The sequence below is a fragment of the Gallinula chloropus genome (genome assembly GCF_964237585.1).
Source record: "Gallinula chloropus genome assembly, chromosome: 18".
In the NCBI taxonomy this organism is placed as follows: Eukaryota; Metazoa; Chordata; class Aves; order Gruiformes; family Rallidae; genus Gallinula; species Gallinula chloropus.
In genome coordinates this window covers 3,972,386-3,999,846 of record NC_140103.1, presented here as the reverse complement: position 1 = coordinate 3,999,846, position 27,461 = coordinate 3,972,386, and the positions used below count along the sequence as shown (strand labels likewise).

General features: G+C 60.1%; 1 protein-coding gene across 1 annotated transcript in view; it reads right to left on the bottom strand.

Moving 5' to 3' along the window:
* HMCN2 (hemicentin 2) overlaps positions 1–21,579 on the bottom strand; it is a gene marked incomplete at both ends in the record, with an annotated part of 33,874 nt that extends 12,295 nt beyond the window's left edge. The window contains 43 exons of the mRNA XM_084272422.1: positions 106–267; positions 552–648; positions 822–1,009; positions 1,079–1,192; positions 1,432–1,650; positions 1,837–1,987; positions 2,143–2,285; positions 2,378–2,491; positions 2,874–3,047; positions 3,468–3,659; positions 4,171–4,257; positions 4,452–4,565; positions 4,712–4,879; positions 5,406–5,684; positions 6,012–6,173; positions 6,340–6,459; positions 9,057–9,233; positions 9,375–9,470; positions 10,048–10,217; positions 10,569–10,677; positions 10,770–10,897; positions 11,268–11,430; positions 11,635–11,791; positions 12,044–12,156; positions 12,263–12,407; positions 12,664–12,788; positions 13,139–13,234; positions 13,568–13,762; positions 14,384–14,533; positions 14,649–14,762; positions 15,018–15,145; positions 15,757–15,898; positions 16,006–16,278; positions 16,374–16,495; positions 16,721–16,865; positions 17,036–17,296; positions 17,394–17,514; positions 17,693–17,799; positions 18,148–18,319; positions 19,121–19,243; positions 19,414–19,572; positions 20,434–20,504; positions 21,342–21,579. Of these exons, the coding sequence (XP_084128548.1) occupies positions 106–267; positions 552–648; positions 822–1,009; positions 1,079–1,192; positions 1,432–1,650; positions 1,837–1,987; positions 2,143–2,285; positions 2,378–2,491; positions 2,874–3,047; positions 3,468–3,659; positions 4,171–4,257; positions 4,452–4,565; positions 4,712–4,879; positions 5,406–5,684; positions 6,012–6,173; positions 6,340–6,459; positions 9,057–9,233; positions 9,375–9,470; positions 10,048–10,217; positions 10,569–10,677; positions 10,770–10,897; positions 11,268–11,430; positions 11,635–11,791; positions 12,044–12,156; positions 12,263–12,407; positions 12,664–12,788; positions 13,139–13,234; positions 13,568–13,762; positions 14,384–14,533; positions 14,649–14,762; positions 15,018–15,145; positions 15,757–15,898; positions 16,006–16,278; positions 16,374–16,495; positions 16,721–16,865; positions 17,036–17,296; positions 17,394–17,514; positions 17,693–17,799; positions 18,148–18,319; positions 19,121–19,243; positions 19,414–19,572; positions 20,434–20,504; positions 21,342–21,579 (6,484 nt within the window). The remainder of the gene's footprint in view (positions 1–105; positions 268–551; positions 649–821; positions 1,010–1,078; positions 1,193–1,431; positions 1,651–1,836; positions 1,988–2,142; positions 2,286–2,377; positions 2,492–2,873; positions 3,048–3,467; positions 3,660–4,170; positions 4,258–4,451; positions 4,566–4,711; positions 4,880–5,405; positions 5,685–6,011; positions 6,174–6,339; positions 6,460–9,056; positions 9,234–9,374; positions 9,471–10,047; positions 10,218–10,568; positions 10,678–10,769; positions 10,898–11,267; positions 11,431–11,634; positions 11,792–12,043; positions 12,157–12,262; positions 12,408–12,663; positions 12,789–13,138; positions 13,235–13,567; positions 13,763–14,383; positions 14,534–14,648; positions 14,763–15,017; positions 15,146–15,756; positions 15,899–16,005; positions 16,279–16,373; positions 16,496–16,720; positions 16,866–17,035; positions 17,297–17,393; positions 17,515–17,692; positions 17,800–18,147; positions 18,320–19,120; positions 19,244–19,413; positions 19,573–20,433; positions 20,505–21,341) is intronic.
* Positions 21,580–27,461: the final 5,882 nt, after the last annotated feature.

Below are 27,461 nucleotides of genomic sequence, written 5' to 3'. Positions count from 1 at the left end.
GAAAGCCTGAGCTCCAGTCCCGTGCGTGGCACCCAGAAGGGTGGGGTAAGGGACTTGGAGCCCACCATGGAGAGCCAGCAGCCATCCCTGCCCACCCCAGCATACCTGGAGTGATGGTCACCTCCTCACCAAGCCCCAGGACGTGGCCATCCTTGTACCAGGTGATCTCTGCAGCAGGGTGGGATCGGACATCACACACCAGCGAGACGCTGCCGTTGACGATGCCATCAACGCTCTCAGGGTTTGCACCCAAGATCCGGGGTGCCTCTGCTCCAGCACACCCCAAAAGAGAGCACCAGAAGGGACCCATCACTACAGAGGCCAAGCTCTCCCAGGGGGCTCCCCAGAAGGAAACGTGCACTGAGCTTCCCTCCTGTGTGAAGCGAGCTGGCACCTCCACCTCCTCACACAGGGAGAGTGTGACAAGCACAGGGGGACAGAGGCAGCCACATGGTTCAGGAGCCGTGGAGGACTCCAGCTGGCAGGGGATGATGATGAGGAGGAGGAGGTTAACTCAGCGACCCGGGGAAGGCTTGCTGGGGATGCCTTACCCTGCACAATGAGGGCAAAGTGCTTCTCCACTGATCCAGCTGGGTTCTCAGCCACGCACGTGTAGCTGCCAATGTCACCTGCCCCCACAGAGGCCACCTGCAAAGGGGGAGCAGAGCCCCACTGAGGGCTGCTCCGAGCTGGGGAGCTGCCGAGAAGCTGCTGGGGCTCCCAAGGGGACCTCAGCACCCGGCAAGACCAGAGCAGCCTCCTCCTTGGGAAGGGAAGAGCACCCCAGTTTCTTCCATCTCCCTGCCCAAGGGCACACAGACCTGCAGGACCATGCCACCCTCCAGCAGCTGGTGCCGTGGGCTGGCAGCAACAGGGACATCATTCCAGAGCCAGGACACCGTGGGCACCGGGTGCCCGGTGGCTTCGCACTTGAGGTGCACGGTGCTGTTGACAGTGGCCATCACCTCCTCAGCCAGGCCCTCCGTGCCACCAGGGATGACTGGGGCAGCTGGAAAGCAGGGAGTTAGGGGGCTGCCACGTGTCTGTAATCAGGTCCCCATGCCAGCCCTGTACTCACTCAGCACCTCCAGCTCATAGTGCAGCCGGTCTCGTCCCGCGGCGTTGGCGGCCTCACACGTGTACCTGCCTGCGTCCTCCTCCTGCACCGCGGGCAGCTGCAGCACCTGCCCCCCTGCAGGGCAGGGCAGGGGATGGGGAGGGTTCAGAGAGGGGGTTGGAGGGTCCTTCCACCTGCCCCTCCCACCCCACTGTCCCTGAATCCCAACGCAGCCCTGGTGACACCATCCTGCAGGTCCTAGGGGTGCAGTGCAGGAGCAAAGGGACAGGATCCAACCCCCCCCACCGTGTTATGGATGCTCTCAACCCACAGAGCTGCTGCAGGAACCCCCTCCCGAACCCCATGCCCATTACCTAGCAGCATCAGCACCCCTGGACCAGGGGAGATAGGCTCCCCATCCTTGTACCACGTGAGCCGCGGGGGTGGAATTGCGTTGGTGTCACAGTAGAGGGCGGTGGGCTGGTTGAGGACAGCTTGCCGGTGCTCTGTCACCTCCCCATCCTGGTCCTCCTCTCGGTAGAAGATCTCAAGGGCTTCGTTGGGGCTTGGTTGCTGCTGGAAGAGGGGTGGCACTGTGGGGACAGGCTGCAGTCAGCTGTGAGGGAAGGAGGACTCACACCCCCAGCAGCAACCAGAGCAGCTGCCTGACCAGGGCTGAGGAGATGCTTGTTTTCCATCAGGTACCAACCCTCTTCTTGCTGATCCCACCCCTCCCTGTGCTGAGACACCCACTCCTCCAGGCACCACCCAGGGCTCACCTTGCACGTGGACAATGAAGTTCCTGTCATCTTCACCCACAGTGTTGGTGGCCACACAGGTGTAGTGCCCCGAATCAGAGACACTGGCTGGTTTGATCTGAAGGACCTGCCCCTCACTGAGGATCTGGAGGTGGCCAGCGCTTTCCAGTAGCTGCATGGGGACCCCAGACCCAAAGCAGGGAAGAAAGAGAAGGCCAGGAGGAGGATTACACACCCAGGAGCAGGACAGGGTACCTTCCCCGCTTCATCCACCTGGGAGGGTTCCCAAAACCAGCAGCTTCTCCCCACTTGTGGTTAGGACCTCACCTGCTTGTCCTTGTACCACTGGATGGTTGGCTGGGGCACAGCCCAGGTCTCACACTCCAATGTCACTGTGCTGTTGACCTTGGTTTTCACCTCTTTCAAGGCAAATCCCCCCAAAGGGTCATCTCTGGCAATCCAAGGAGGAACTAGAGGGGAGAGATGACACATCTGGCATGAGAGAAGAGCCCCACAGTGGGGTCACTGCAGGATTTAGGAAGGAGACTGAGAGTTCCCGCACCCAGGACCTTCACAGCATAGTTCTTCACAGCCTCCCCAGCTTCACTGTCCACAATACAGCTGTACGTGCCTGCATCCTCCTCCTGGGCATTCAGGATCTGCAGCCCGTGGCCACCTGGGCAAAGGGGGTCTCCTGAGAGGGTCACCATCCACAGCCACAGCTACTTACCCCCATGCAGTACGAGAAGGCACCTTAAGGGACCCGCTGATCAGCTGCAAGCCTGACTTGAGGTTCTCTTATGCTCTAGAGAGGCCAGTTTCCAGGCATATAAAACCCAGTGCTGCCTCACTGATGCTGCCAAGGAGGCTCCAGCTCTCATCAGGTGATGCAGCACATTGAAAAGCAGCATTGACCTGATAGCCTGAACCCTGAGGGTCCTGCAGGATGACCCCACTGCCCCGAACCACAGCCAGTCCCAGAAAGGGTCCCAACTCCCTGGGGCACAGAGCAAGGAGCCACCACAGCCATACAGAGCCAGTGGGCACTAGCACAGTACCAGGGAGCAGGTAGATGTTTCTCGATGCTTTGAGGGGAACCTCATCCTTGAGCCAGGTGATGTTGGGAGACGGGTGGGCCAGAGCCTCGCAGACCAGGGAGATGGGGTTGTTGATGATCACTGTGACTTCTTCTGCAGCAGCATCGTGGGGATGTCCAGCAAAGGTAGGGCTTTCTACAGAGAAGTGTTTGCAGGGCAGGTCAGTGTTAGCTCCCACTCAGGCTTCCCAAAGCTTCATTCCCCCACCACAGGGCACGGTCAGCTCAGGGAGCTCAACGTGACCCACGCAGCAGGTACAGCACCAGCCCAGCTGCGTGTTGCTGCCCTCCAAAAACACCCAGGACACAGGAGAGACACCCCTGCTTCCCACCAGCCACCACAAGAGACAGGTCCTCCACTAGACAAGCCCTTTATGTTCTTTTCAGGAGGTCTCACAAGGGCTTTTTTGGCAGGTCCAGGACATCATTGCCATGCTGCTGGCTGTAGGACTGAGGAATCCTCACCACCTACCTGGAGCAGGCAGTTAAAACCCCTTCTGACTCCACGCTCCCCACTCACACCCCAAGACAGCCTCCATCCCATGGCATCTCCTACCTGAAACCTCTAGCAGGTAGTGCTTGGTTTGGTTCCCCATGGAGCTGAAAGCCACACAGGAGTAACGCCCAGCATCGGACAGGGAGGCTCGGGGGATGTGGAGTGTGGAGCCATCAGGGGAGATGGAGAAGTTGTCTCCGATGGGCAGAGGGTGGCCATCTTTCAGCCAGGTGATCTTTGGCTGGGGGTTGCCTGTTTTGGGTGGGAAACAGGGGTTTTTTTGGCCTTTGGGCAGAATTTTTTCCATACACATGCAAAGCCTGACTGGGGCCGATGCGCTGGGGCTGTGCTGGGAAGGAAGGAAGGACATCAGCCCAAATCCAAAGTTAGCATGATCTGGATCAGGTTTTTAGAGGCTGCTGGATGAGCCAGCAAGAAGAAAACTGTCCTGAGTAGGAGGTGATTAATTATTCCCATCGCTAAAGGGGAAACCAGATTAGAGGAGTTTTAGCTCCTTTTGGGAGAGACTGAAGCTTACGTCGTGGAACAAGCTCCCTGCGTGGGCACCTCCTCCCCAGCACTTCCCAGACAGCGCAACTGGAAAGCCAGGAACTATCCCAAAAAGGATCTTCAGAGGGTTTCAGTTATTTTCATGTCACTGACCGGAGCCATCTGTTTGCTCCATGCCCCAGGAGGAGACCCAGGTCCCTGAGCCCCATCTCCCACCTGCTCTTCCCACCTCTGCCCCCCACGTGGTGCTCACCTGCTGCCAGGCAGGACCAAGTGACAGGTTGACCCTCAGGTACTTCGATGGTCTCTTCTTCATCTGCATTCTCGATGTGGGGAGGAACTGGGAACACAAGGCACCAGGGACCTCAGCAGCTGGCCAGCTTCACCGAGCATCCCAGCTCGCATGCTAAGCCATGAAGGACTCCAGCACTGCAGCTCCCACCATGCTCAGTCTTAACTCGTGACTGTCCCTGCAAGGGTGAAGTTCTGAAGTCCTATGAGCTATCTTGCAGCAGATGGAGGACCCTTCCTTACCTAGGATGTCCACGTAGAAATGCCTCCTGGCCTCCCCAGCTGCGTTGCTGGCCAGGCAGGAATATTTGCCGCCATCCTGGGCTTGTACATGTGTGATCCTCAGCATCCAGCCCCCTGGAAGCACAGAGAAGAGAGGTCTCATCGCCCTGATCCAGGCACCAGCAGGTCTGGAGCTCTGCTGCTTTTACACCCATCAGCACTGGGGCAAAGCATGTTCCCCAAGCTCCCATGTCTCACAGCACCTGTGATTCGTCCCTGACCTGAAAGTATGTGTGTGTTCTCACTGGGGGTGACAGGAGAGCCACCCCTGTACCAGGTGGCTGTGGGCAGAGGGATGCCAGTGGCTTCACAGGTCAGTGTCAGGGCTCCATGCAGAGACACGCTGATGTTGGCTGCTGACCCTGATCCTTGAATGAACTCTGGAGGAACTGGGGATGCAGAAAAGGATGTGTTGGTAAAGCAGGCACCAGGACAGCAGGAGAGCAAACTGAGTAAACCCGGCTCACTCTCACTCTCCTACTTGTACCATTTGGGGACACAAGCCCAGAAGGAGCATGAGCATCATCATCTGAAGTTGTCAGCTTCAAAGGTGTTACGAGGCAGGTGACTTGGAGCATGTGCCACCCACCCCCACACCCCCAAGCCCATGCTTACAGGTGTGACACCAACCTTGCCACACACCCTCAGCCACCTCAGGCCTTTTCCAGCTGAGGTGCTCGGTACCTTGACACATGAGGTTGCCTCAAGCTCTTGGAAAGTCGATGACTACGCAGTGGGAGATGGTCTGCTGTGACAGAGCCAGTTCTACAGCTACACCCGAGCATCCCCCTTCTGACCCAAGCCCATCTGCGTGCTGGGTTGTGCAAGACCTCCACATGCTGCGTGACATCACCACCCTCCCAAGCCTGCCTGCATCCCTATCCCCCCAAGACCACCCCCATCCCACACCCCTACCGTGCACTGCAACATCAAACTCCCTCCGCTCCTGCCCCGCTGCAGTTGCCACCAGGCAAGTGTAGTGTCCTGCGTGGGCCACCTCTGCCTTGGGGATGCGCAGCCGCCTCCCCTGCTCCGTCAGCAGGAGCCCCTGCCCAGAGGCCAGGGGGTGTCCATCCTTCACCCACGTCACTGCAGGTGGTGTCCCCACAGCCTCGCACTCCAAAACTGTCTCTCCAGCCTTGATGACAGAAACCTTCCTCAGGGCTTTGGGGCTGCCCTGGAGCCTCGGCAGCGCTGCGGGTAGAGGGACACAGGGTGGAGAGGCCATGCTGTAACCACCCCCTTGGCCGTGCATCAGCCTAGGTGGCAGCAGCTGGAGAGCAAAGCAAATCCGAGCGGGAGCAGCTGGCAGAGGGAAAATTAGCTGCAACCAGCTTGGAGCCAGCAGGAAATCCGGATGGGTGAAGCTCACCCAGCAAGCAGCATCCTTGCTGAAGCGCCCAAGGCAGCAGGAAAGCTTTGTGAGCTTTTTGGTCCAGCTGGACCTTGCATCAAGACAGATCATGGCACTCACAGCCACCCACACAGGTCCCTCTGTGTCCCTGGGCCCCTCTGGCTCACCATGCTGCTCCAGGCGATGCTCCTTGCTGCTGCTGCCAGCAGCATTCCTGCACTCACAGGTGTATGTCCCCATGTCCACCAGCTGTACCTTCTCAATGTACAGCATGCTCCCTCCCGTGGACACCAGCTTTGGGCTCCCAGGATGGGCAGAGAGCAGCTCACCTGCCAGGGAAGGAGACAACAGCCTCTCTCAGGTTCCCAGCAGGACCAGCTCCCACCCAGAAGCTGGATGCTGCTCAGCATAAAGCACTCCTCCCTCCAAGGAGACCAACTTGTCTGGTGGGTCAACATTTGTGGGGAGGGCTGAGGCTGAGGGTCAGGCTCCTACCATCCTTCTGCCAGCTCAGGGTGGGGAATGGGATTCCATGGCACTGGCAGGTCAGCCTGATGGGCTGCCCCTCCAGCACAGCCACAGCCACGGGCTCTGCTGAGGAGAAGGACGGCGGCACTGCAGGGGATGAGAGGAGAGGAGCAGCTCGCTGGTGGCACCAGGTGAGAGGAGAGGGGCAGATCCCGACTGGAGCTCCATCCACACACCACCCACAGCTCCACAAGGCTTCACACAAAAGGAACAGCAAGAATCCCCTGCCCCAGCTCCATGTGGAAACAACAGTCTCAGCTCTCTGGCTATGAAGTGAGTGATGCTTGTAAATCACACGTGGCGTGTAGCAGGGGACAACCGAGCATCCTGTGCCAGCCACACAGGCAGGCCAAGCCCAGGTTGGCCAGACACAGCCTTATTAGGTAGCACTGCTCACTGGGAAGGTTACCTAACTCTTTCCATTATCAGATGCCGTTCTCAGTTGCTCATAAATACAGCTGGCTGGAAAAGAGTAACTCCTTCCCATGAGGGCTATCAGCTTGTAAGAGAAAAAACCCAACACCCAGAAACCCCAGGAAAACAAAAACAGCAGAACCCAAACAGTGCACCCGAGCCAGGACGCCAGACGTGCAAATGTTTCCCTGGGAAGGGACCACAGGAACAAGTCTGGATCAGGAGAACTGGATTTTCTCCACTCCCTGGCCACCTGCCTGCAGGACTTCCACCAACTGGCCTAGAGCATCCCTGTGAAAAGCCAGGGGCTGGCTCAGCCCCCAGCCTGCAGACGTGCTGAATGGACCAGGAGGCTGCAAGGATGCTTGAATTGAGTAGAAGCATCCAGACCCTGTCCTGGCAGCAGCCTGGGAACCTGGAGGTTGGTGGCCCTGCCTGTGGCTGGGGGGTTGGAGCTCTGTGATCCTTGGAGGCCCTTCCAACCCAGTCTGTGATCCTATACACATAAATTAACAGTATATAGCACACAATACAGCATGTAGAAGAGGTCAGGGTGGCCCTTACCCCACACATCAAGGTTGTAGTGCTTCTCTGGGCGACCAGGCACCCGGCACGTGTACCTGCCCGCATCCCGCACCGCGGCTCTCCCGATCTGCCCGGAGAAGCAGAGACACTGAGATGCTCTGGAGCAGAGCTGGACCCATGTGGCCACTCCACTGGGGGGTTTTGTGCCAGCAGAAGCCACAGGGATGGGTTCAATGTGAGAGGTGGGAATGGTGCTGAGGTACGGGCAAGCTGGGAGGGACCCCCACCTCCCCCTCCCTCTGCACCCACTCTCTCTCTCAGTGGGTGCAGAGGGAGGGTGAGATGGGGGTCTTCAGAGCCCCATTTCCCCCTCCCACCCTCTGCAGCGCTCCAAAACATCACCTGGAGGAGAGTTCCCTCTGCAGACACCCACACGCCTGGCTTTGGGGTGAGCAAGTTCCCATCCTTCATCCAGTGGGACCCCTGAGGGGGCACCCCGGGGGGTGGGCACCCCAGGGTCACTGTCTGGTTGATGATGACTGAGACATTCTCCTCCTCACCCAGGGCAGTGGTGGGTACTGCAAAACAGATCAACAGGGCAACACCTTCCCCTAACCACCCCCCTTTGGCATCCCTTCCCAGGGCTGGCCCCCCACAGCCCCGTGTGCTTGTAAAGGGAGGGGGGAGCATCCTTCCTAGTGCCAAGCATCACCTCCAGCCCCACAGCCACGCTGGTGGGAAGGGGCCAGGGTGCCCTGGGGTACTTACACCACACCTTGAGGGTGGCCTCATGTCTGTCCTCCCCCACGGTGCTGCTGGCTACACACGTGTATGTCCCTGAGTCCCGGAGGTGAGGGGAGGGGAGGGAGAGGATGCGCCCGCCGGAGAGGATCTGTGCCCACCCCAAGAAGCAGAAGGAGCCCAGATGAGGATGGAGCCAGAGGAACTCACAGGCAGCTGGTTGTGAGCTGGCATGCAGGAGCAAGGATGGCTGGGTGTGACTCTGCCATCACATCCTGGGGACCCTCTGCCCACCATACCCCTCAGGGCAGGACAGCCCAGCACAGGGCTGACAGGTCCATGTTTCCATGGACCAGAGGCAGGAGCAGGTCTGGGTAGTGCTGCATCTGTGCAGCTCCAGCAAAGGGGGTTTTGTCCTCAAAGCCAGAAGGAAAAGGAGCATCTTCCTGGAGGAATGTCCCCAGTGTCCCTTTCCCTGAAGGGGTGTCCCCAGTGAGCCCCTCATTCCCATCTCACCCACCTGTGGGCCACCCTCCACTGTGCTGGGCACTGGATTGCCATCCTTCAGCCACAGCAGCACTGGAACTGGAGTCCCCACAGCATCACACTCCAGTGTCACCGGCTCATTCATCACCACAGTGACAGGGCTGGGGCCAGCTGTGATCTGTGGAGGCACTGGGGGGGTAGGGAGAGGCAGAGAAATGTCACCAGGAGCAGCAGAGCACAGGACAGGGTGGATAGGAGACACCCTGGAGCAGAGCAGGCTATACCCATCCATGGGGCTGGGGTTTGCTGGGACATTGTTTGGGATGGACTTGGGGATTGCACAGCTGGAGTTACAGACAGGGCAGAGGACAGGGGGTCTGTCTGGTACAGCCATCATCCAGGGATGTGCCACGAGGGCTGGGGTGGCCCAGTTGGTCCCACGCAAGGACAAGAGGTCCTGGGGGGAGCACTCAGCTCTCAGGCAGTCGCAGTCCTTCCCCTGGTCACCACAAACTCACCTGTCACTTGCAGGCTGTACCAGAGCTCGGTGACACCAGCTACGTTGGAGGCCACACAGCGGTAGCTGCCGGCATCGGAGAGCTGGGCACGCTGGATCTCCAGCAGCTTCCCATCCCTGGACAGGGTCTGGCCCAGCCTGGCTGAGAGCTGCTCATGGCCCTTGTACCAGGTGATGACTGGAGGGAAGCAGGGAGATGAGCTGTGAGGAGCGATGCTGCCGCTCCTCTCACTGAGGGGACCCCAGGAAAGCCCCAGAGGGGACCCCAGGAAAGCCCCAGGGCCGCTGGAGCAAGAGCCACAGGAGAGGACAGACTCACCAGGAGCAGGCAGCCCCGAGGCCAGGCACTCCAGGGACACTGTGCTGTTCTCCAGAACGACCAGGTCCACCACACTGGGTTCGATGTTCGGAGGCACTGCAACACAGCATGCCCAATTGTTGACTCTACATAGCCCAAACCAGCTCCAGCCTCACAACACGGTGCCAAGGGGCATAGCTGGGCACACTGGGGGGTCTTGGCATGCACCGGGTCCTGGGAGAGCAGCAGCTGGAGCCACAGCTCACTGTCCTCTCTGGGAAGGGACCACATTCATCATGCAGTGCTACTGCTGCTCTACAGGTCATCTAGCAGAACATTTGTTGTGCCCTGGGATGAGATATTGATTCTTCCCAGGGCAGAGATCCCTGCTCCCTGCCTGGTTTCCCACCCAGCACCTTCACCATCACATCCCTTGGTGCTGACTGAGGGGTGCTCTGGCCAAAGGGGCAGGGGGAAGACCACCACCCCCCTGGGAGCTCCCATCACGATGGGTTCACCAGAGCATTGGTAGCCATCAGCCCTCAACCTCATGCTGAGATCAACAAAGCCCAAGATGCCAACATATCAAGCTAGTGACCCTACACCTCCCCAAAAGCAGGGCCAGGAACACCCAGCCACAGCCTCCCCAACCCGTGGGATGGGTATCAGGTCTCGCCCCAGATGCTGCACTCACCTTGCACCGAAACCTGCACCTCTGCCCGGGCCAGCCCTGCCCAGCTGCTGCCCTGGCAGACATAGAGCCCTTCATGGCTGAGCCCCACACGGACAATCAGCAGGGTCCCACCGTCCTCAGACACCACTGCACCATCCTGCTCACCCAGCGGGTGCCCGTCCTTCAGCCACCTGGGAGAAGAAGGGTGGGCAACAAGCTCTGGGACTGTCCTACCACCACCCAGCCCCCATTTCTGCCCACCAAAGGGGTGAATAGCAGGGTGCTGGCAGCAACCACCATCCCCTTGTCACTTGGGAAAGGACTGGCAGTGCCCAGACCGATAGGAAAACCAGGATCCCAGGGTCAAGGAGCAGGACTAACACCTCCCATCTTAAGGGACACCCCAAGCTGTGGTGTCCATCACCACCCTGATCTCTGCTGCACTGTTGCACCCTGGGCCGCAGAGCACCCCCAGAGAACTACACAGCTCCCTAAGGATGCTCAGGGGGCTGTGGTAGGACCCACCACCCCACAGTACTCACTGGATAGGGGGTGTGGGCATGCCCACGGCACGACAGCGAATCCTCAGGGAGTCATTGGCGACGGCTGTCAGGTGGCTTTCCCCATCGCCGATCAGCAGCTGGGGGGGAGCTGGGGAGGGGGGAAAGGGGTTTTCAGGCTGGGACCACCCCTGGGCCCTGACACAGGGAAGAGGGAGCAGCATTTTAGCCAGCCATGTGCACCTTGGACGTGCAGGCTGTATCTGACCGAGGCGTTGCCCGCGGCGTTCATGGCAGTGCAGGTGTAAAGACCTGTGTCCATCACCTGGGGCTCAGCCAGGTGGAGGGACCCAGAAGGGAGGATGCTGTACCTGGGGAAAAGGGAACAGAAAAGCTGGGCAGGAGGAACAGTCACAGCCTCCATCACCTACCACAGGCAGAAGCTAAGAACAGAAAGCTCGCCATCACCGCGGGACAGCCAAGATCTCCAGGACCACCTCCTGCTCAAGGAGGGTGGCAGAGCCATCCAGGGGTGCAAACCACCTTTGCTCGGCTCCTGAACAAGCTCAGCACAAGGCAGCAGCATGACCCACCCACCTGGGGGACCGAGAGGGATGGGGTTCCCCACAGAGCATGGCCCCTGCAGCTGGAGCTGGCCATGCTCTGCTCCCAGCACTCTCTGGGACGTGACGTCATCTCAGCCATGACATCACAGCTCCTGACCCCTACAAGTCTCCTTACCTTGCAGTGGAGAGAGGCAGCGGCTGGGACTCCTGTGTCCACACCACCAAGGGAGGGGGATAGCCCTGCACCTCACAGGGCAGGGTGGTCTCCTGCCCGAGCACGGCCAGGACAGGCACAGGGTCTGTTGCCTCTGATCCATTCACGCTGATCCGGGGCTTCGCTGGGTGGAGAGGGAGTGGGGCTGGTGCAGGAGCACTTCAGGTACCCTGCAACCCTCAGTGCTGCCCTTCCCCATCCCTCAAGCCCGACTGGCACCTGGCTAGGTGGCTTGAGGAAGCTAGTAGAGCCCCCAGGTCATGCTCTCCCAGCCAGCCACCCTTCAGCTTTACTGGGAGCCGGTGCCAGGGCCAGTCCCAGCACTCACTGCTGATGGAGAGCTGCATCTCCTGGCTGGAGAAGCCAGCTGTGTTGGTAGCTGTGCAGAAATAGGTCCCAGCGTCCTCAGGGGAAGCTGAAGGGATCAGGAGGGTCCCGTCAGGGTCCAGGTGGTAGCGTGGGCTTGGCAAGATGGGCTCTGTGTCCTGCAGAGGGAAGAGAAGGGACAGAGAAAGGCAGCAGAGATTCCTCCATGAGCTGAGCACCCCGAGGATGAGAGGAGGGCTCTGGACCCATCAGAGCAGGTTACCTCCCAGCCCTGGCTTTCCAGGGCACTTGGGGGGCAGCCACAGCCACACCGGTGGCTCTGTCCCCTCCAAACACATTACCCTGCACCCAAGGGTGACCCTCAGCCTGGCTGGCAGCGGGACAGCAGCCTTCCCATCCTTGTCACCTACCTTGGTCCAGGTAACAGTGGGAGGGGGCACACCCGTGGCATTGCACCGCAGAGCAACGGCCCCTCCCTCGATGGCAGTGACAAGGACAGGGCCGAGCTCAATGCTGGGAGGCACTGGGAAGGGAAAGCAGCACCTCAGCCTGCGTGGGCACCAGAGAGGGGTGCTTTGCAGGTCAAGAAGCCCCCCATTTGCTAGGATGGCCAGCACCCTGCCACTCACCGTGGACAACCAGGGCTGTGTCCTGCCTGTGCAAGCCAAAGGCATTGGTCACCTCACAGGTGTACCTCCCCACGTCCCCCTGTGACACCAGCTCCACGTGCAGGCTCCCATCAGCCTGGATGCTGTAGCGGCCGTTCGGGGCTACCTGGGTGCAGAGAGAGCAGAAAGCAGGACAGATGTGGGGGTCAGACATCACTGCATCATCATGTCTTCGGGCACATCTACCCCTTGAGCAGTAGGAACACCCCGATGCAGTGAAGAACCCGTGTTATCCCACCAACTCAAGTCCTCCCCTGGCATAGTTCACGAGGCACTTTGGCCCCAGGAGGTGGGGGTACCCATCCTGCAGCAAAGCCCTCGCTGCAGCTGCCCACCCCCCCCAGCAAGCACAGAGCCCTCACCGGCTGCCCATCCTTCAGCCAGCGACGGGCTGGGAGTGGCTTCCCAGTCAGGATCACACAGGGCAGTGACACGGGCTGGCCAGGGAGCACACGTACCACAGGGGGTGTGAGGGCGATTTCTGGGGCTGCTCGAGAGAGGGGAAAGGGAAAATCATATTGATTAGAGATAAATTGGCCAGAAACACTCAGGACAAGCAATCAGGATTGTCTTTCTTCTGAGGTCCAGGCTTTGACCCAGCCCGGGCTGGCTCTGGCATTCAGCTCCCCCAGGAATTTGGGGATATTTGTCTACATTCTGGGTTCAAGCCCATGTCAGTGCATTAAGCAAAGAGAAGGCAGGGTGTTATCCAGACCCCGTGCTGGGAGGGGGTTGCTGAGGGGTTTTCCTGGCAGCTGGCTCAGCATCTGCCATCATGCAGGTCTGCCCCTGGCTCAGCAGGGATGGATACACCGACAAGAGCACATGAAGACCAACCTTGTCCAGTGACTGAGAGCTTGAGCTCCGCTCGGATTTTCCCAAACTCATTCTGGGCTTCACAGACATAGACAGCTTGGTCATCCTGGGAGACACCTGGAGCACAGTGGGGAGAGGACTGAACTTGGCAATGCCGGAGCATGGTGGGGCTGGAGACCCCCAAGCAAGCTCCAGGATGAGGTGACAACACCCTTCCCTGCCCTGCTGCTGACAGGGGAGAGACATGGCAGTGATGGAGGCTTGTGGGCAAAATCAACCCACAACATCACTGCTCCATCACTGCAAAGCAGGGGGCATGGGGACAAATCCCACTGCTGAGACACCAGCAGCAGTGGTGGGAAGCACCAGAGGGTAATGCTCTGTGTGTATGTGCCCAGGTGGGATGCCCATGCACACTCTTCCCAACACCTTTGCATGCTCAGCACTTACTGTCGATGAGGAGCTCAGCAGCTTCCAGCTGGCTGGGGACATCATGAGCCCCCTGCCAACCCACCACAGGCTTCCCATCCTGCCGGGACCAGGCGACCCGTGGCGGGGGAGAGCCGGCGGCGTGGCACAGCAGGCTGACACTCTCCCCAACCTCAACTGCAACGTCCCCCAAGGGCTCGGCAAAGTGAGGGGCAGCTGGAGGAGGGAGCAATGGGGAAGGGGCTTAGGCAGGTCCTTCTGCAGGCACTGCACAGCTGAGCCCAAGAAGACAGGGCTGAGAAACCCATAAATCAGGTACCCCTGAGAAGGTACATCAACTTGAAGCTTCTGATGCTTTCCCAAAGCTTTGCCCCTTTTCAGTTCAGCTCAGCAGCCCCCTGGCTCAGAAAAACCTTTTGTGCTTTTCCACCTCAAACTGCTTCAAGTGTTGGTGCCCCCAGCTCAGAACTTCCTCTCCTCCTCCCCAGGCTCTTCCATCCCTCCTGCCTCCGGTGGGAAGCCCTGAGCTGGGGTACCCGGATTTTTGGACACACTGAAGCCAGCCCACACCTAATCCCACTAATTGCACTTCGTACTCCCAGTCTTGCCTCAAGGCATTGCATCCCGCTCAATAGCATCAGCACACCAGTCTCCTGCCACCTCCTGAGCCTCTTCCCCTCCTCCCGACCCTTGCAGATCCCACCAGGCTTCAGCCTGCTTTCCCTGAGTGCCAACACCTCCCACTTTGGGAAACCCAGAGGTGGATGCAAGAGGAGCCTTGGGAAGGCTGAGCCAGGAGGGAGAGTAGGGGACCTCAAAGGAGAGACAGAGACTTACACCCCACGTCCAGCACGGTGCCATCCAAGGCGACATCATCCTCGCCAAGAGCCTCACAGATGTACTGCCCAGCATCCTCCTCCTGCACTGCCTGCAGCCGCAGGACAGCACGCTGGGTGCCAGCTGGGAACACTGCCACTGCTTGCTCACCTGCCCCGAGACCCCCCTCATCAGCACCCCGAGTGTCTCCGGGCACCCCTCCCACTGTCGGGTCCTGGGGACCCCCAGTGCATGGTTTGCTCCTCAGGGTCCTCTTCAGCCTCACCTTTGTACCACACAATGTGGGGTGGGGGCACCCCTGAAACCCAGCACTCCAGGGTCACATCTTCTCCCACCAGTGCCTTCAGGCTGGGCGTCACTGCCAGGATGGCAGGAGGCTCTGCACCGTGGGGAGAGACGTGGATGTGGTGACTCCTTGGAGCATGGCATGTGGTGCCACCCACCCCAAGGGGACCCCAGAGCCCTGGGAGCTGCCCCCACCCCTGACACCCTCCATCACAGACAACCCATCCCACAGCTCGCATGTTGCAAGGTACCAGCAGGCAGCCAAGGGCTGGCAGGGAGGGAGAATAACCCCTCCTGCAGCAGCTCCGAGCCCTTGCTGGGATGCAGCCAGCTGGTGGGGAGCACGTACCAGTGAACTCCAGCACCACGATCTGCTCATCCCAGCCCAGCACGCTGCTGGCATAGCAGCTGTAATTCCCTGCATCCTCTGGGCCAGCATCCCTGATGTGCAGGGTGCCCTGAGCATCCGTGAAAACCCTGCAGCAAACAGGGACAGAGGGAGAAAAAGAGTCCAGTAGAAATGGAGCCAGGGCAAAATGTGTGGAAGTGGGCTCAAAGCCATCACATTAAAGCACGTGGAAAGTGCTGGGACTTTGGCAGCTGTGGGTTAGCACTTACAACCAGCTGCTGCAGGGAAGGGTCTTGCTTTGAACTGGGGAAAAGTATTAAGAACTGTTTTTTTTATCTCCAAAATAAAAAAAAACCCTTCCCCAAAGTCCACTCCAGCCCCCACAGCCTGACACAGGCGGGGGGTAGAAGCCAAAAGCAAAAGAAATTAATGGGAAGCATGAGGGATATTTTGAGACTGGAACGCACACCAGGTGTGCAAAGCACTTCCAGTCCCTCTCAGTGGGAAGGGTGACCTGGATAAGGCTTAAAAATAAGTACATGAAGCCAAAGCTCACAGCATGCCAACCATCTCAGGTGCAGGGCTGGGGATACTGCAATGTTTCCTTCTCTCTGGAGCTATAGGTGACTCTGAGCCCCTCTCCTAAGCCCCTCTCCCCCCTCCCCTCTCATCCCTGCAAGGGGACCGCCATCCCCCATGGGACAGGGGGGATGAAGGCACCCAGCTGCCCACGGGTTACCTCTCGTCCTGCTCCAGCACCCAGCCCCAGCGCCTCCAGGTGATGCGGGGCTGGGGGTAGCCCCTGGCCGTGCAGTTGAGCCTCAGCTCCTGGCCCCTGCTGAAAGGCTGGGGGCTGGTGTCCACCTTCACCCACGGCACCTCTGCGCAGGGTTGGAGAAGGGCTCAGCCCCCGAGCATCACCCACCACCCTCCCTCCCTCTGGGTAGAGCATCACCCAGGACAGGGTGCTGTGCAGGGCTGAGCCTACCCTGGATGAAGAGCCAGAGGGAGGCAGCGGCAGTGCCGTGGGCGCTGTGTGCCACACACTCATAGAGACCCTCATCCCCCGGCTGCACGTGGGTGATCTCCAGAGAGAGGTTCTGCAGCAGCCTGGTCCGGCCATCCCCTGGCCACACCGCCTTCCCATCCCAGCTCCACGTCAGGTTGTAGGGCACGTGGCTCACAACCGGGCAGGACATGACCACGTCTTGGCCCGGTGAAGCTGTGATGTTGCTGGGGGCTATGAGACGTGGCGGGGGCTCTGCAAATGTGGTACAGAGAGTTGAAAAGAAGCCTGTGCTCAGCCCCAGACCTGGAGATCCACAGGCACTGAGGCTCGGCATGAGCAGTGCCCACCTGAGACAGAGACGTAGGCGCGAGCCCGCGTCACCCCGACCTGGCTCGTGGCTGTGCACTCGTAAAACCCTTCGTCATCCTTGGACACCGCAGGGATCAACCAGCTGACATTCCCCCAGCCCCTACAAGAAGGGAGAGTGGAGGGGTCAGCCCCACACCAGGGCACTGGAAACAGGTTTGCAGTGCCACCCCCTGCCCCAAATCCATAGGGCTCTCCATCCATGCCAGGCAAACGGATGCGCCACCCATTCCCGCAGCATCCCACATGCCAACATCCCCAGTTCAGGGCACTGCTGCTGCCCACACAGCTTCATGATGGAGCCCGCTGGGCCAAACTGGAGTCTCACCTGAAGACCTGCTCTTCCCTCAGCCTCATCCTACCCCGGCTGAGCTGCAGGCGGAAAGGGACCTCGCTCTGCGCGGAGCAGGAGATGAGCTGCGGCTCGCGGTTGTAAGCCTGGATCTTGCTGGAGATGTTCATTTTGGGCAGACCTGGAAACAGTTGGGGACTCACACACATAGAACATTCCTCGGGAGCTCACCAACAGCTGTGCTGGGAAGCAGGGTAGAAGAGTGCCTAAGCACAAACCCGTGCAGAGGTGGTGCTGGAAGGAGCCTCTGGTCTCTTCTCAGCACCCTTAAGGAGCACGGGGACCACTCACCAGGGACGATGCTGGTGTAGGTGACTCCGGAGAGGCGGTGCAGGGGGTGGCCCTGGGCATCTCTGCCCTTCACCTTCAGCAGAAAGTCACCCAGAGGGACACGGAGTGGTGAGCTCACCCAGAGATGCTCTGAGACGTTGGAGAGGGGCCGTGCAGGCAGCGAGAGGAGGGCATGGCCGGAGGAGTTGAAGAGCTCGATCTCCTGCAAGTGCCCAGGTGGCTCCAGACCAGTGCAGTTCACCACCACGGAGATGGGCAGACCTGGAGGGAGGGAAGGGAAAAAGCATCCCAGCCACATTCCCAGCTGAAAGAAGCCCAGACACAGCACCCACGGCTGCAAGGGCAGCACCAGCCTCACCCTGCACTGGCCGGTCCCCACGCTGGCTGACACCAGAGTCTGGCTGGGTGGAGAAGCTGGCTTGAAAATTGATGTTGCTGATGCCCGTGACCCTCAGTGAGTGGCGGCCACTGCTCTGGGTCTGGAAGTAGAGGATGTGCCAAGGGCAGGGGAAGGGACAGGGAAGAGAAGAGGCAGCAAGTGGCCCCATCCAGCCCGCTCACACGTCCTCTGCCCGGCTGGAGGTGGGTGGGAGGAAAGCCCATGCCTGGCAAAGGGGATGTGTAGGGGACAGTGTGTGGGCTGTGCCACCAGCCTACCGTGACCGACCACGTCCCTGGCTCGTGGGGCTCCACAGCCACCACCATGGCTGAGTTGGGGATGCTGAGCAGTTCCTTCAGACCTCGGCCTTTCTCAAGGGCTTTTCCTACAACAGCAAGCGAACCCCTGGGATGGGCAGCCCAGATCCATCACTTGGTCCCTGCAGCCAGTCTGGAGCTCCCTCCCTTGTGGCTCACCACAGTGCAGAGCCCATCACACTGCTCTGGCAGCCTGAGCATCAGAGAACACCCTCCTAAAACCAGAGGATGGGGTAGAGCAGATGCACTTGGTGCTTCACAAGGGCTTTGCAGCTCATCAGAGTTCTGTTTCCAGTGCAAGTTTTGGCAATTCCTATGCCTGCAGCTTCCCATTTGTCCTGATCTGTGGGCACCCTCAAGAGCTCTCTGGGAGGCAAAACATCACCCCCACTCGCTCCCCTCCCTCAGGCTCCTACCTGCCGGATCCCGGACCTCGATCCCTGGGGCAGGGCCGCTCAAGGAGATGGTGACCTCCTTCAAGCTAGGGTCAAACGGGACAGGCCACGTGTGCTCCCCACCATCTTCATGGTCCGTGGACAGTAAATGGACTTTGGAGGCCTGGATGGCTTCTTCCACCCACTTCAGCACCTGGGGGCACAGTGGGGAGGATCAGCCCTGATCCCCCATCACCTCAGGCATGGCCATTTCTGGAGCAGGGCTGTGCTGGACCAGGTCAAGATCTCAGGCACAGCTTCACAACAGTGCCCAGGCAAGGGGACAGCCCCAGCCAGGTACCAGCAAGAGGGTGGCGTGGGGCAGCAGGCAGGAGGTGATGGCCCCAGCTGAGGCCTCCTTGCTATGAGCAGGCAGGGATTGAGTGACTCAGTCTAACTGTTATCACCAAGCTCAGGGAAGGTACATGATTACACCCAGCTTGCTGGTGGGAACTGAAGCCATTAGAAGACACAACTGCCTGAGGCTGGCAGGGGCTGTCCTGAGGTCTGCTCAGAGATGCTGCCTGATAATGAGCAGAAAAGCACTTTGATCTTCCCCGTGTCACCAGGATTTCAAGCTGATCGAGAGCTTCAGGGACAGGCAGAGAGGCTCATGTCCATCCCCATGGCCAGGCCACCCACCTGATTCTTGGGGTGCTGAGAGCATCAAGAGCATCCCCAGCCTCAGCCTGAAGCAGACAACTGCTCTCCATGGGGACAGGTGAGCTGTCTCATCTCAAGATCACACAAGCAGCCCAGCAGCAAGCTCAGGAGCAACCAGCTTTCTCAAGCCCTCACTTCAGTTTCAGGCTAAAGTGGGGTGCCCAGAGCAGGGAGTGTGGAGATGCCCCGGGCACCAGGATGGACCTCAGGAGAACCTAAGGGCAGCAGAGCCGGGCTGGTCCCCATGTACCTCAGGCACCCCATCCTTGCTCCTGCGGGTCCCCCTGCTCACCTCTGTCACCTGCTGCTTGTCCAGGTGGAAGATCTGCCCCGAGCTGGTGGCCGCAATGCGCTCATAGACACGGTACCCGGGGTGGCTCCTGTCCCCACAGTCCCCTGTCAGCACGAACACCACCTGCCACAGCAACAGACCCTGTAGCATCGTGCACAGCCACGAGGAACCCCCCCCATCCCAGGGAGGGGACGTACCCAGCATCCCAAATTTGCTCCAGTAACAGGAACCCTGGTGTCCCCCATCGCTGCAGTGCCCACCCAAGCCAGGTCTCGCAGAGCAGCATCACTCACCTGGGTCTGCTTGTGCTGCAGCAGCTGCAGCAGCTCCTCCTGCTCCTCATAGTCCTTGGCCCGAGCATCCGAGAAGACGTAGACGAAGGAGCCGGGGTGTGAGACCTCCACAGCCAACCTTATGGCTCCCACGCTCATCTCCGGGCAGTCCCCTCCGCCCTGCGGCACCACCACGGGGGATGCGACACATGCACCGAGCCAGTCAGTGCTCAGCCCTTCCCTGGTGGGCTCCCAGCAGCAATCCCCCCCCAGGGGAGGAGTTACACCAGATCCAGCCCAGCACGATGGCACCACAGGGACATGCAGGATCACAAGGATCCGCTCTTGTTTCACCACTAAGGATAATTAAGTGACCCATTTGGCTTCCCACCAACACCTTTAAGCAGACACATTCGTGCCCAGCCCAGCCCAGGCAAGCACAGGGGCACGGTGAGGACCAGCCCCCCACTTTCACCCAGCTTTGCACCCCAAAGGGCTGTGAAACGATCTGCAGCTGCCACTTTACACCTCCCACCAAAACACAGCTGCATCTGTAGGGAAACCCATGGGGATTCAGCAATGCAGGGGAAGGCAGGGCAGGAGCAGGGATGGATGAAGCATGATTAAACTCCTGGAGAGGGTTTCAGCTGGCAGAATACAGCTGAAACTGTTTAAAAAAATAAAAAGAGAGAAAAAACAACTACTCGATTTTCCAGCAGCACTTCTAGAAAAAGATCTTTTTGGTTCCATTGAGGGTGTGTGCAAACTCTCACAGGGAGAGCATTCCCACTCTGGGACAAGAGCTGGGAACTGAGAGTTATCCCTGTTGCAGAAGCCTGGAGCACTCTCCCACCTTGGTGTGGTCAGCCCCCAGCAAGCCCAGCGCAGCCCCAAGCCCCCCAGCATGCCCCCTGGGGGGGGTCAGCAGCCTCAGAGGGGAGCAGGGATTGGTCCCAGGACCCACTGCTGTGCAGGGATGCAGGGCAGAGCTTCCCAGGATGTGCCAAGGGGCTCAGCCCAAGCCAGCCATGGATGCCTTACCTGCACACGGAGCTCCCGCAGGCGCTGCTGGAAGAGCCGGGGGTCTGCAGTGAGGGTAGCAGGTCCCACCTCTGCAAGCACAGCAGCACCACCACCTCAGCCCCCACCAAATGCCAGCACCCTCCTTTAGTGCCACGCTGCCGGTGCTCCCAAGCCCCCACCCCAGCTCAAACACCCTTATGGGACCCAGGAGACACAGGGTTGAGCATCTACCCTGGCTTGGCACAGAGCACACATGGATTTGGGCACAGGGGCACAGCCTGCCCCAGACAAGCTGCCCCCCCCAGCACACCAGCTGGCCCCAGCCAGGGTGAGCTGCAAACCCAGCACCCCTTGTCTGCTGGGGGAGGAGGCTCTCAGCAAAGTGATGCAGAAACCTAACCACCATCTCTGCCTCCTTCCCTGCCCAGCTCCAGTCATTGTCATTCCAACTCAGGGAGACTCCTTGTCCGGGATCTGGGATCTTTGGGAGAAAAGCTGCTGTTTATGGGGGTGCACAAAAACCCCAAGGCAAAGACAGGGGCAGAAAGAAATTAGTCCAGTATTGCAGGAAGTTTCCAAAACCTCTTTGTGAGTGGTGCTGTTATCGGGGAGACCTGGAAGCACGTTGTGGACTTGCACAGAAATGCCCCCCCAATTAGACCAGGGAGGTGGGTAAGAGGCAGAAGAGCCACCCACGAGCAGGTACCAGCATCACTGGGATTAATCTGGTGAGGAGCAGGTTGCCCAGTGCCCATGGGATGGCTCGGGGATGGGAATCCCTGCCCAGCACCGACCATCCCCATCGCCGCCATCCCCTGGCCTTTAAGAGCAGGGAGAAGGGACAGCACTTGGGAAGTTTCAGCCCCAAACCCCGCCAAAGCCGCCCCCCAGCTCCCTGCAGCCCCCTCCCCCTGCCCCAGCCCTACCTGGGTCGTGGAAGGGGATCAGCGCGTAGTTGCTGATGGGCTTCACGCTCCTGCTGAGCGTCCGCTCCAGGATGCGCGAGGCCCCGTCCAGCACCTGCACCAGGTCATCATACATGGAGCCAGTGACGTCGAAGACAAAGGCCAGGGTGACCCCCCCTGCGCCAGGGGGGTGCTCAGCGAGACTGGGGGGCAGCAGCAGCCAGAGACCCACAAACAACACCCCTCCGTGGGGCGGCATCGTGGAGGGGACCCTCAGGTGATGGGGACCCCCCTTCTTGTCCTCACTCTGCTCCTTCTCCCAGACCCACCCACCCCCCGGGCACTGTCCCCTCTCCAGGGAGGGGTGACACGGGGTGGGGACGGAGCAGGGACCCCAGCCGGGGGATGCTCAGCCGCCCGCAGCTGCGGATCGGGGAGGGAGGGAAGGAAAACGGGACTTTTGGAGCCAGCGGGGCGGTGGGTGGGAGCTGGAGCAAGGCGGGCTGGGGATGCGGGGGCTGGGAAGCCGGTCCCGCAGCCCACAGGCCTGTCAGGCCCTGACTCCCCCCGCCCTTCCCCGGCTCAGCGAGCCCCCTTGCTCTGCCGGGGGGAGCCGGGGGTTAGGGGAGGACACGGGGGCTCCACGCTGAGCGCCTGCGGGGAAACCCTGCCAAAGCCGGGGGGGCTGTGGGGGGACCCAGCTGTGAAAGGGACCCCGAGGGAGCAACCCCCCCTCTGCTAGGCAAAGGAGGGGTTTGCAATGGGAATAGGGGTCTGCAATGGGGCTGGGGGAGGGGGAAGGGGCTCTGGGGGGGTTGTTGGGGGGGCCTCCCCCACACAACCGCCCCGGGACTGAGAGAGCAAAGAGCGGATGAAGCCGGAGCCAGGAGGGGAGGCAGCCCTTGGCCGGGGTGTCCCGGAGCTTTTCCTGGCTCCCCTCGCAGCCGAGCGCTGAGCTCACGGCCGCGCCGGGGGATGCTCCGCTCTTGCTCAACTCTCCCCTCGCCACCCCCTCCATCCTCCCTCGCGGGGACCCGGGGAGCGGCCGCGGAGAAGGGGCAGCTCCAGGTGAAGCTGCGCACCGAGGGCTGAGCCCTGCCCCGGGCTCAGCACCCCCTTCCCCAGCACCTGACTGGCATCAGCCCCACTCCTCCAGGCACGGGGACCAGGGGGATTAGGGACCCCCCCATCCCCACTGGTGGGACACTGGGATGCTTTCACACATCCCTCTGCCCAACACGTCCCTTCAAGCCTGAGCTCAGCAGAGCCCCAGGGTGGGCACAGACCCTCTGCCCCGGCAGAGGGGGCAGCCAAACAGCACTGAGATGTGACAGGGGCCTGTGTGCCCCCCAATCCTATCCCACCCCACAGCCAGGGCTGTAGGCTTGCACACAGCCACTCACCTGCAGCCCCTTATCCCCCCCTTCCCAGGCTTTGCACCCCCCAGCCCCACACTCACTGCAAGCTCAGGGGGAAGGATGGGGGGATACCCACTCCACGGTACCACCAAACCTACCACAGAACACCCCCAACCCTACACCCCAACTCCATCCCACACCCCAGCAGAAAGCACCTCTCCCCGCTGCTGCTAGCACCAAAAAACTCCCAACAGCTTCTCCCCATCACCAAATCAACCCCTCCCCACAACCACCAGTGCTCCCAATCCCAGGAGCACCCACAGCAGCTGGGCTTTAACCCCTTCCTTCCTCACTGGGGTTTAAAGCAAGGCACAGCCACAGCTTGGAGCCTGTGCCCCCCCACTCTTGCTCCCCAGCATGGGGGATAAATCCTGGGGTGCTCCCGCTGTGCGCTGGCACAAGGCACCTCTGAACAACCCCCCCTTGTGCAAACACAGCCTCCTTGTTCAGCCTGTGAGGGCATCTGCCCTGGCCTCCCAAAAATAATTAGTCAGCCTTATTAGGAGAGCAAACAAACGAAGATGGGCTGGCAGGGAGGCCTCACAGCGCTCGCTTCCAGGAGACTTGGCAAGGCAGAATGGCAAACACCATCCCACAGCACGTGAAAAGCCTAATCCAGGCTCCCAGCCCCCCTTGCCCCTCCCCTGCTCACCCAGCCAGCCGTGATGGGGCTGCCCAGGGCCACCTCTGTTACAGGCTGCAAGGCACAATTCTGGGATATTAATATCCAGCTTCCTCTGCAGCCACTGTGTGCCAAAAGCAAGCTGATGGCTCCCAGCCTGCTGCATCGATGGAGGGGGGGAGGCTCAGGGGAGCCCAGGGATGGTGCAGGCAGACATGGCACAGCTGCAGGTGTCTGCCTGCAAAAGGGAAGTAGGAGTCAGGACACAGGAGCTGGGGCGATGGGATGTGGCAGAGGAAAAGCTGTGCCTGGGGATAGGGAGGTGGAAGTTCTGCTATGAGGGTGAGTGGTCCCTGATGCGTCCCCATGCTGGAGCTGAGACCTGACAACTCATCACAGCGTCAACTCATCCCCCTTCGCAGCCACAACGCTGCTGGTGCTGGTGCAGCCCCGTGCTTGGGGCACTCAGCACTGCATGGTGACACCCCCTCAGCCCAGCTCCCAGCACCCCCAGAGCACAGGACAGCTCGGAGGGGCTGCAGGAGGCAGCGAGCCCGATCCATGCCCCTTCCCCAAGCCTGCCTTCCCCCCGCAGCACATCACAGACCACGGGTGCTCCTTTACTGTCATGAAGCTTTTATTTCCACTGTCACAACGTTCCCGGGTTCCGTTTCCCTTGGGTTGGATTTGAAACTGGTTGTTTGGCTCTTGAGCTGGTCTCAAGGCAGCAGGGCATGCAGGCCGGGGCACGGGCACACTGCGTCGTTACACACACGGCTCTTTGGGCTGGAGCTGCTGTTCCTCAGCCCCAGGGCTCAGCTGCCCCCACCCTGGGTAGGGGTCCCAGGGGGGTCCCACAGGACGTGGCACCCCCCGGGGCTGGTGGCCACAGGAGCGGAGGGGAAGGATGGTTTTCCTGCAGGGCTGCTGGGGCAGTCTTGGGGCTGGCATGTCTCACTGAGAGCCCAAAACTGCTCTGCAAGGAGACAAACCCCCCCCCCAAGCTGTGCACTGAGACCAGGGCATCGCTTCCCTCCTCTGCTCCCAGCCCACACTCCTGCCCCACTGACCCCTCCCCTCCAACAGCCTATGAAGGAGCACTGGGTATCACCTCAAAATGCATCTTTACCCCCCCCCCAACCCACACCACACAGGAAGGGGACAGCTCTGCCTGTGATTTCAGCTGCCCCCCATGCCATGCCTGGGGCAGCACCACAGCCAAGCCTGCTCCACGCAGGGCTTGGGCCTAGACCTTGAGACCCTTCTGCCCCACCCCACCCTGTTAGTGCAGCCCCATGGCAGCTGGTGGCACCCCTGCCCGCTCAGGGGGAGCAGCAGCTCTGGGATGGGGGTCCCACAGCCTCAGCCTCCCCCAAGGAACTGGGCTGCGGTGTCCTGACAGCACGGGAGGCAGTGACAGGCACCCACTTCCACCTGATTGGGTGTGATGCAGTTGGTACCCAGTGCAAGTAAGAGTCTGGGGTCCCCCAACATCCCCCACCCCAGAGACGTTGGGGAACGCTCCTGGGTGGCTGCCACGTCTCATCACAAACTGCAGCAATTAAGGGGCTGCTCCAGAGGGAAAAACCCATCTTTGCTTTTCTCTCCTGGGTCCTGGTTTGTGCCACGATCCAAGGTTGGGGGGGGGTGGTGTGGTGGAATCTGCCCCCAGAGCCTCTTCCCCACCTCCTTGCTCTTGTGGGAGGGGGGGAAACAGCCCAGCCCAGCCCCAGAGCTCCCGGCCAGAGGGTTGCAAAGCAGCGACAGCCAGTGCACAGATGGGAAATGAAAAGAAAATACAGACACGGCATTTTAATGGGGCAACACCGACAGGGACAAGGGGGGGGAGCTGGGGGGGCTGGGGGGGAACACACCGCAATGTCCAGGGCTGGACCCTCACCTCTGCCTGGCTGTGCTTCGGGGGTCTGAGACAGGGGCTGGGGAGAGGGTGTGGACAGAAATCAATCAGGCCTCGTTAGCCGTTCACTTTTAATGATGACTGGGTGTAAAAAGACTGGAATTAACCACTGGCTGATGTAAACCCCGACCCAGCAGTTCCTGCCCTGCTCCCAGCTCTCCACACACACGTCCCACCAAACCCAGTCACAACCATGGAGCTGTATCCAGACTCTGGGCACAGGCATCGCATCTCTCTCTGCAGGGGGGGATGGCTCACCTAAGCCACTTCACTGATGGGGAAACTGAGGCACGAGGAGGTTAAGGCCAACGTTTCCAAGCAGGAGATGCTCCAAGCCTTATTTTCAGCAGGACTGAGAAGCTGCAGATCCTGGTGATGTTCAGGAGGAGTCGAGGGCGTTCGGGGAGCCCAGAAGCATCCAAGATCTCAAATCCACAGACACGGGCCAGGGCAGGGGGGATACTGGAGCCAAAATTGTTTGCTTGGGGACACTCAGCATGCCAAGAGGGGGGCAGGACAGAGCCCAAGCTGGGACCCAAGACAAGAGCCAGCCCGGACTGTGCAGGAAGGATCTCTGCCCAGGAAAACTCACCATCACCACCAGACAATCAGGACCCTCATCAGCCAGCACAGAGCTTTTCAGTGCAAGCAAAAATCCCTTTTTTTTCCCCCTTTTTCCTCTCTTTTTTTCCCTAATGTGCAAATTTTTAACATGGGACAAGGGGGGGATGAGACACTGGGCTCCTTCCCTGAGCCCCACAGCAGCAGGAGGTTGCTGGCAGCACCAGCAGCACCGGGTGCACAGCGAATCCTGGTATTTCTGGGGTCTGATGCTGGTCCCCAAACCTGTGCTGGGGGGGCCACACACCCACCAGCCCTTGTGAGACATCAACGAGCTCTGCTGGAGCTTGAAGCATGGCAGGTCCTCCAAAAATTCCAAGCCTTTCAGGGGAAAGTGTCCGAGCAAAGGGGGTTTGCCTGTGCCTGGGAATCATGTCCAAACGTTGCCGAGTCCATCGTTTATCAGCAGAGGCCATTAGAGCAGCATCACATTCACTGGGAACATCGATTGGCACTGGGAAGGGACAGGTCTGGCAGAGAAGTGTTCGAGAACGTTGGAGGGACTGCAACAATCTGCCCAAGAAAACTGCATTTTGGCCACAAAGCAGGAAGGGAAAGGGGTTTCCAAAGGGAGAGCATGAGGTGACACCACCCTGGGTGTCACACCGATGACACACGGGCACCCTCGGGGGCAGGAATATTGCACGTGGACGTGAGGTCGGTCTCCTTGGGGATGGGGAAGGGTGGGTTTTTGTGGGAGTCAGGAAGTGCCCCCAGCACACAGCCCTGGTGCTGCACAGCCACACACCAGCATCGCTTGGCCAGTGTCTGTCCTGGCCATACTGGGAGGGTTCAGAGCCTGCTGTGGCATCGCCTCACCTCTGACACTGTGGGACACCTATGAGAACACCCTCTGTGTCCAGGTGTCACCTCCCACCGCCCTGAGGACGGTCCCCATGACCCAGGGCTCTGGAGGCTGCAGGCATCCCTGTGAAGAGCAGGGTGGGAAGGGGATGATGCCACATCAGCCTGGCAGATGGGGTGATGTCCCGGGCTGGAGGGAGAGCAGCATCGGTGTTGCTGGGCCAGGAACAAACAGCGCCAGAGCAAGAGGGGTCTGCAACCCATCTGGCATTATTTGGGGTCCCATGGGCATCCTGCACTCTGGCCCTGAGGAGGTGCAAACCTCTCCTTCCCTAGGGCAGGGCACAAGGTGGCTGGAAACAGCTGCAGCAGCATCCACACAACGCTTGTCCTCCAGTGGAGATGCCAACCGGTGTCCCATGGTGTGTGTCCTGCTGAGGGGTAAGCCCTGCCTGGGCACATCCCAGGGTACTGGTGGGTGATGGAGGGGTCACACAGGCCCCCCAGCTTGTGGCTGGGGTGGGGGGCATTGCAAGCCCCATGCTTGGGTGACTCCAGATGCGTTTCCCCATCCCTCTGCCCCCTGCATGAGGCAGAGTGGGAGCAAGCGGCTGACTTACAGCAACACCTCCTGCATCCTAAACACGGAGCAAGGGGATAAGGAAACATTCCAACCTGAACATCCCCCAGCCCCACACTTCCCTTGGCAGGAGCTGCACCATCATCCCACCAGGATGGGGCAGAGAGGGGATGGACAG